Raw genomic sequence first — 8,544 nt, forward strand, 5'->3', positions numbered from 1 at the left:
CACCTGGCTATCAGCGGAGCCTTGTCTGGCAGCAAAACAGTTCATTCAGCCTCATTTAGCTGATATGGCTGACTTGCTTATACAAATGTGGTTTCTAATGACAATTGAGATGTACAAACTATGGCATAAAGGGGAAGAAAAGCAGATAAAAAAAAAATTAAACCTTTATTTAACCAGGCAAGTCAGTTAAGAACAAATTCTTATTTTCAATGACGGCCTAGGAACAGTGGGTTAACTGCCTTGTTCAGGGGCAGAACGGCAGATTTGTACCTTGTCAGCTCGGGATTTGAACTTGCAACCTTTCGGTTACTAGCCCAACGCTATATAAGAGGCAATCCGTCATTTCGATTAAGACATTAATGAGCGAGTTAGGACGGGCGTAGTCAATATAACTATTTGTTTAGCACTTTTGAAATGTACAGCGACAGAATTCAGAACATCTGCCATTCTAACAGTGTTCTCTCCGTGTACACCAAGTCAGAACATTTGGCGAAATTAAAAGGGGTAAATAGACCAAATTATTAGGGTGAGGCACATGGGCTACTAACACCTTACTACACAACATTCACTTAGTATTACTTTCTTAGCTACAGTATACACATCTCCCTGGTATTTTACATAATTTATGCAGCAGTGTAACGGATGTGAAACGGCTAGCTAGTTAGCAGTGATGCACGCTAAATAGCGTTTCAATCGGTGACGTCACTTGCTCTGAGACCTTGAAGTAGTGGTTCCCCTTGCTCTGCAAGGGCAGCGGCTTTTGTGGAGCGATGTGTAACGATCTGTTGTTGATGTGTGCAGAGGGTCCCTGGTTCGCGCCCGGGTATGGGCGAGGGGGCTCACTTGAACATGGTGCGGCGGTCCCTTGAGGGCAAATTTTGTCATCAAAGTCTGGCATTCTTTGGATTTATGGTGCTTTCAAAACAACTGGGAACTCTGAAAAAAACAAGGTTGAATCATGATTATGTCATTGATCTTTAGGTCGTAGCTCTAGAAAGAGGCTGGATTTACAGCGCAGCGCTCCATATTTTCTGCTGGCTTGCCCCACCACCACAGAAAGCACTGAATTAGGCTGAAACACCTGTATTTTGGAGCTGCATTACTCAAGAAAACAAAAAAGAGACCATGTTTGTATACGGCTTTATTAACTCAATTATATATATATATATTTTACATGGTTTGTAAACTGATACACGTATTAATGCCAAAATAACATGCAAAACAGGCAACCCCCGCCCCCTTTTTTTTTTTTTTTTTTTTCCAAAAATGAGCTGCCCTGAATGACTGGTCGCCACTCCCTATACTTGATTTTACTAACAGGTGGGTCATGTCTGTACTGCCATCATGTTTTTATCATAACGAGGCTATATATAGGGGGTACCGGTACCGAGTCAGTGTGTGTGTGTGGGGGGGGGGGGGGTTCAGGTTAGTTGAGGTAATTTTTTGTAGGTAGGGGTGAAGTGACTTTGCATAGCTAATAAACAGCGAGTAGCAGCAGTGTTCAAAACATATGGACGGGGGTAAATGTAATAGTCCGGTGGCCATTTGATTAATTGTTCAGCAGTTTTATGGCTTGGGGGTAGAAGCTGTTCAGGAGTATTTTGGTCCTTGACTTGGCGCTCCGGTACAGCTTGCCGTGCGGTAGCAGAGAAAACAGTCTATGACTTGGGTGACTGGAGACTCTGACACTTTTATGGGCCTTCCTCTGTCTGACACCGCCTATTATATAGGTCCTGGATGGCAGGAAGCTTGGCCCCAGTCATGTGCTGGGCCGTATAAAGCACCACCCTCTGTAGCGCCTTACGGTCAGATAACATTATTTGAGACATTTTATTATCTTCTCTCTGTTTATTTGTTTCAATAATGTTTCTCTAAACCATACCAATAAATATGACTTTATGAAGTGAAAATAGTTCCCACCCCAAACCCCCCGTCAAATTATTGGAGATATATGGTAGGGGTCAGTTAAGGAAAGGTAGATACACAGTAGCAATTCTGCGCGTTGAAACAAACGGATTGGGAATTCTCTTACGAGAGTCTGGATCTCTACACCGGGAGTAATTGGATTTGAGAGCACTGATCCGCTGTCACCGTATGGGCTGGGGCGCTTTCGGTAAACCCATATTCCTGCACCCCGCGCTCTGGCACTTGGCATCGGGTCCATCGTTCGCGTGACAAACCTGTTACAGAGAACAGCCGTTTTCACTCAGACGTTCTGGTAAGGCTGTGGTGGGTAGTCGTTGTCTGGTGGTCTCCGTCGCCTATAGCTTATGTTTCGGTAATATGTCTGCAACTGTATCTGAATGTTATTATGGCATTTTACAATACAGCTCTGTATTTCTGTTATGACGTATGCAGACCGTGATACGGGCACGTAAGCTCCAGACATGTGGCGCAGCGTAATTCGTAGCGCTGTCAAATCTCAAATCAGCAGGGACGGATACGGTGAAAATTGTCTACACCCTGGACGCAGACTGAATAAAATAGTCAGTGCTGTTTATTAGCTAGACAAATACTGAATTGTTGATGGGGTTGGGGCTATACGGTATGGGTTTGGGGTAGCCTACCATATATCTTGATTTTGGGCTTAGGCTACCAGTTATGTTACAGTGTAGTGTTAATATTATCAGCTCTCCTCAACAGTTGTTAGAATTTGCATCCCATCAAACCCTTTTCCTCATTGTGTTACATTAGAACCTGTCTGTCTTCCACCTGTTGGCTACAATGGAATGCTGTACACTGCACACCGTTGAAGACCATTGTTACAACTCAGGTGTTATACCAGTAGAAAAACCCACGCATTAATTACCCTTTAACTAATTACCCTTTTACTAAATCTATTTTACTTTGAAAAGCTAAATTAACATAGCTTACGACCTGTCTAATGGTCATTCTCATTAGACAGGTTCTAATTGGGCGGCAGGTGGTTAGAGCGTTGGGCCAGCAACCGGAATGGTTGCTGGATTGAATCCCTGAGCTGACGAGGTGAAAATCGGTCTTTCTGCCCATGAACAAGGCAGTTAACCCACTGTTCCTCGGTAGGCCGTCATTAAATAAGAATTTCTTCTTAACTGACATGCCTAGTTAAATAAAGGTTAAATAAAAATAATAACAAGTTCTCTCCTTCCACTGGATTAATACCTACTCTTTGTCCCCTCACATTTCACTTCTGTATATAATTCTTTATTTCTGTTGTCTCAGCTGAATACCAAGTTTAAGTGCAGGAGGGATGTCACTGCCCTATTGGTGGGAGATGAAGCCCAGGTTTGTTAGTAGCAAAACAATCTTCAATGTCAGAGACCCAAGCAGATACTGTATGTAAGACAGAGAGTATTGTGACCACTGTTGTCGACTTCATCACTCTACAGTTATTCCCATGACCCCTCCTGCTGCTGTCTGTCTCAATCCCAGTCCAGATAACTGGGAGAAGTGGTGAGGCTGGAAAAGCTGGCATGTTACTGTGCAGCTACGGTACGCTACTGCAGTAATCTCCTCCTCCTCTCGGGGCTTAGTGAGGAGGCTGACAGTAGCAGATGGGTCCAGGGCACCAGGCTAATAGACTCACTGACTCAGTGGGACGGCAGGTTTTGAAGGCCTGTATACTACTAGTTGCCTGACCCCTTACCGTCAACTAGACCGACAGTACAGTAGCGCAGGTCTTTGCTCCAGCCCACCTTTGTTTCCGTCTAACCCTGATATGTCCGTGTTGGAGTAATGGGGGATAAAGCCATGTCAGGGCCAGTGTCCTCACTGCCTTATGGGTTTGGCCACATTTGTCAGTTGACATATTTGTTGGATATCTCTGGCACAAATGTAAATCCATGAGGTCAACTGTGATGGCACTTGTTCTCCCCCAGACATTGACATGGCAGCACGTCCAGACTTCCAACGTGAGGGGAGGGGTGAGAAGAACCTGTCTCCCCTGTCTCGCCTCCCCCATGAGCGGGTGACCCTGATGGTGGACGGGACTCACTTTGTGGTGGACCCCGCCCTGTTCACCGCCCACCCTGACACCATGCTGGGGAGGTAAGGTCCAGACCCCTAAGCATCACAATCTGTGTGTCAGATTTAGACTCTTTTATTATAGTGTAACAGACTCTCACAAGATTGTGCTAGCCCACTGACCTAAATCAGCCAAAGCCTTAGCGCAAGTCTTCAAGTCTCAGGCCAGGTTAGTCATCAGGCAAGCGTGGATCACCACCGTGTCCAATACAGTAGTACAGCCTATTATTAGACCAGGGAAAGATAAAGAAGAAACACTAACAAAACCCTAATCCCTCAGGAATCATTTCAGAGTGGTTTGTTTCTAGTCTCAGAGAGTGATGTTTACTCTGACCCATTGGCCATTTGGGTTAATCTGGCTAATAATCTGAGATTAGTCAAATATTACCCAGGAATATTCCTCTCATCAACACCTTCTCTCGCATACACAATGGATGCATTGTTATGATTCTGACAAGTTACACTTATCAGGTTTCAGGTATGACCCAGATGCAGACAGTGTTGAAGAAACAAATGTTTATTTATGGTACAGGGGTCAATAATCTAGTGAGATGGGGCAAGGTATAGAATGGCAGGCAGGCTCAGGTTCAAGGAAGGCAGAACGGTCAAAACCGGGAAGGACTAGAAAACAGGAGCAAGAACAGACAGGAGCAGGGGAACAAACACTGGTAGGTTTCACGAAACAAAACAAACTGGCAACAGACAAACAGAGAACACAGGTATAAATACACTGGGGATAATGAGGAAGATGGGCGAAACCTGGGGGGGGGGGGGAAGACAAGCACAAAGACAGGTGAAACAGATCAGGGTGTGAAAACACTGTACTAAGGAAAGGAAATGAGACTTGAATGGTAACTGGACATCTACACAGACAAGGCTTTCAACATGCACTAAACTCAGAAATGCATATTGTGAGGACATTTAGTATAATTAAATAAATAAATAACACATTTGAATTCTCAGGATGTTTGGTCCTGCCCGTCACTTCACCCGGCCAAACGCCAAGGGAGAGTATGAGATCGCTGAGGGAATCGGAGCCAGCATATTCAAAGTCGTCCTGGTGTGTTTCACTTAAAATAGTTCCCCTGAATTATGAAATTGCTTATGTCTTCCCTTACCTAAACTAACCTACTGTGTTTCTCTCTCCCCCCTCTTCCTCTCTGTCCCTTGACTCTCTCTCTCTCTCTCTCTCTCTCTCTCTCTCTCATTCTCTCTCGCAGGACTTTTACAAAGGGGGTATCCTGCAGTGTCCAGAGGGGGTGTCAGTGTCTGAGCTCAGAGAAGCGTGTGACTACCTCTGTATTAACTTTGACTACAGTACCGTCAGGTGCCGAGACCTCAGTGAGTAGCACAGTCACACCGGGTCTGACCAGGGGCCTGTTCAAAACCGAAACGTTGACTAATGTTTTGCAATTGTTGCATGCACAGTTTTCAGAATGAAGTTAAACCACTTTTCAAAACCTCTTCCTAATTGCTGAGTCTTCTTCATCTTGAATTTTTACTATTGAAATATACATTTTGCCATGTACAAGAGACTATGATGTCAAATCAGAGGTCATAGTTCAAATGGTGTGACCATTCGTTCCTGTCCCAGGTGCATTGCTGCATGAGCTGTCCAACGACGGTGCAAAGCGTCAGTTTGATGTCTTCCTAGAGGAGCTAGTTGTCCCGGTGATGGTGTCCAGTGCTCAGGAGGGGGAGAGGGAGTGTCACATCGTAGTTCTCACAGATGATGACATAGTGGATTGGGACCATGACAACCCTCCACCCATGGGAGAGGAATACTCACAGAGTAAGTGACCTAGTGACCTAGACCTAGTCCTTAATTATAATGAATCAGACATTATTAATAAAATAAATCATGGACATGTATCTTTCGGACAGTGCTGTTTGTTTCATTTTCTATACTTTAGATTCTTTAGAATCTAGTGCCCCAACCCTTTTTGTAAAATAATTATGATTTTGGAGTGAGCACTTTGTTCAATATTATTTCCTGTTCTTTCTCTCTTCAATGTGCCCAGTTCTGTACAGCACCAAGCTCTACCGCTTCTTCAAGTACATAGAGAACAGAGATGTGGCCAAAGCACTGTTAAAGGAGAGAGGACTGAAGAACATTCGCATCGGCATTGAGGGTGAGTCCGTTACCATGTCCCAAATCAACCCGCTAGCCCTCAGCCTCTTCTCCCAGCCTCTTCTGCTTAGGTGTCTGAATATCTGAAAGAAACAAATAGGTATAATAAATCTAAGGCATAGATTCAATCCGTATCGCTGAAGATCCATGCTATATATGGGTTAGCAGATGAAAATGATGCACGTGTTTTAATGGGGACGGAGTCCATGTTTTGTTGGGATTCTGGATGGCACGATAGCTAGTAACATTGAGGGGAATCTTAAGTGGCACGTTTCATCTTGTTATTGATATCATGTCTTGTTTTGAGGTGTTTTGTCTGATTTTATGTCAATGCTAATATGGCAAAACATTTGCTAGCTAGCTAACCAACGACTGTAACGATGTATTTGAGAAGCAACAAGTGCTCATTGTGAAAATGTATTTTCAATACACATTGGAGACCAAATATAGTTTGCATGTTGTCAACAATCTAAGCAACCAACCCGTCTATAGCTAGATTGAAATTTAAAGACTATGTTCCGCCTTTGTATTACAAGCTGCATCCCACTGGGAAAAAAACTGGTTGAATCAAAGCTGTTTCCACGTTATTTCAATAAAACAATATATGTTATGTGATAATGTTGAATCAGTGTGGAAAACTGATTGGGTTTGCAAAAAGTCATCAACGTCAGGACATTTCTACTTTATTTCACCCAGCTTTTAACCTAAATCCAATGACATAGTGAAATTGTTTGTTGATTTCACGTTGAATTCACGTTAGTTGACAACTCAACCGTATTTAAATCAAAACTAGACGTTGAACTGACGTCTGTGCCCAGTGGGATATGTCGTCTCAATCGAAAATTACATTTACATTTAAATTGCGCTATAACACAAATCTTCCGGAATACTTATTGACTCTAGCCCCAAGTCTTCCAATGACATAGGCTACATTTTGCTTCTCTCAAATCCGCAAACCCTACAGAGATACTGAACATGATGTGTGTCTGGTCCTCATGTATCCCAGGGTACCCTACCTGTAAGGAGAAGGTGAAGCGCCGTCCTGGTGGGAGGTCAGAGGTCATCTATAACTATGTGCAGCGGCCCTTCATCCAGCTGTCCTGGGAGAAGGAGGAAGGGAAGAGTCGACACGTGGACTTCCAGTGCGTCCGGAGCAAGAGTGTCCCCAACCTCATCACCTCTCTGGGGGAGTCAACACGACCCGCAGTCATACCCAACCCGCAGGTCGATGAGCTGGATAGGCTGATCAGCCCTGATCCCCGCCCCCAGTCTCAGGCCCCACCCCACCCATCAATGACAGTTGAGGAGAGGGTAGAAGTTGACCTTGGGTATAGGTTTTTTGTTTGTTTCCCTATTGGTTAAGGTCAGGGTTTGGTAAGGTTAAGGTTGCGCTGATACTAGGGCCTAGATTCAATCAGATCAAGCATTAACCAGCGATAGACGACACCCGCGTAGCTGATGTTTTGGAGTGTCGGAGATGTAACTGGGTTGGAGCTGTCAAATCAGTGAACAGCTGCTCTGGTGATCTCATGAAGCCACACCGTCCCACTTGTGTTAGAAGTTCAGACCGAGAATGTGTAGGCTATATAGAAATAATGACACTCAAATTCATTAAACAAAATAATGAGGATTTCTATCAGCCTAATCGAGGTGTAGATTACATCTCACATTCCAGTATTCTAACTTGTAAACAGGGCTGCATGAGATTTCTGTTAATGCGACTCCATGCAGCCAATGGCAATGTCCGCTTTAGGTATAACGCCAGGAGTCCCTGTTGATTTGACAGCTCTAATGCAGTTCCTCCTCTGACCTCAATGCTGGTATCAGCAAGCGCTGATCTGAAAGAATCTAGCCCTAGATCTGTGTTTTGGGGCAACTTCTACCCGAGGCCGTCATCAGTTACCACGTCAGCCTGTCTTCCACTCAGGATGTGTGAGTTTACAGACACACTCAAACAAACCTCCATGAGCATACAGTCCAACCCATGTATGCATACAGAAACAGATGCGCATGAAACACAGACATGTACATACACACATGGATTTGGACAAGGAGGATGTTTACAGTAGATAACTAGACCCTACCAGAGTATATCTAGTGTTTCCTCATTTAAAATGTGTGTGTGTGTGTGTGCTCTTTTTTTTCTTTTATGACGGATTACATTTTATATGCTTTGTACATTTATATAAAGGTTTCAGTTAATATTATTGTTTAAAGTATTTCCATCGTTTTTGTTCAAAGAATTGGTTCAAGTAATTGTTGCAGCTGCACGGGACACCGAAATAAAATGATTGATGGCATAGCTAGCTTCAGGATTTTGTGTTCTGATAAATCAAACCTCAGGTTGACATCTCATAGAAAAGATGGCCATGCTGACAAAGGCATAAAAAAGAAACGACAGTATGCCCCAG

At 43.9% G+C, this 8,544-nt stretch overlaps 1 protein-coding gene across 3 annotated transcripts; it reads left to right on the plus strand.

Annotated features, from left to right (window-relative positions):
• The first annotated feature begins 1,280 nt into the window (after positions 1-1,280).
• kctd20 (potassium channel tetramerization domain containing 20) lies at positions 1,281-8,433 on the plus strand. 3 transcript variants are annotated; one of them, XM_029682777.2, is made up of 7 exons: positions 1,281-1,320; positions 3,858-4,026; positions 4,966-5,062; positions 5,223-5,343; positions 5,597-5,794; positions 6,024-6,134; positions 7,140-8,433. In XM_029682777.2, exons 1-7 carry the CDS (start codon positions 1,281-1,283, stop codon positions 7,493-7,495), a joined length of 1,092 nt encoding a protein of 363 aa, XP_029538637.2. In that variant the 3' UTR covers positions 7,496-8,433. The 3 variants fall into 3 exon arrangements, with proteins under 3 accessions (XP_029538637.2, XP_029538636.2, XP_029538638.2); XM_029682776.2 differs by lacking the exon at positions 1,281-1,320 and adding an exon at positions 1,432-1,805; XM_029682778.2 differs by lacking the exon at positions 1,281-1,320 and adding an exon at positions 1,812-2,218.
• Positions 8,434-8,544: the final 111 nt, after the last annotated feature.

The sequence above is a fragment of the Oncorhynchus nerka genome, linkage group LG15 (assembly GCF_034236695.1).
Source record: "Oncorhynchus nerka isolate Pitt River linkage group LG15, Oner_Uvic_2.0, whole genome shotgun sequence".
Lineage (NCBI taxonomy): Eukaryota > Metazoa > Chordata > Actinopteri > Salmoniformes > Salmonidae > Oncorhynchus > Oncorhynchus nerka.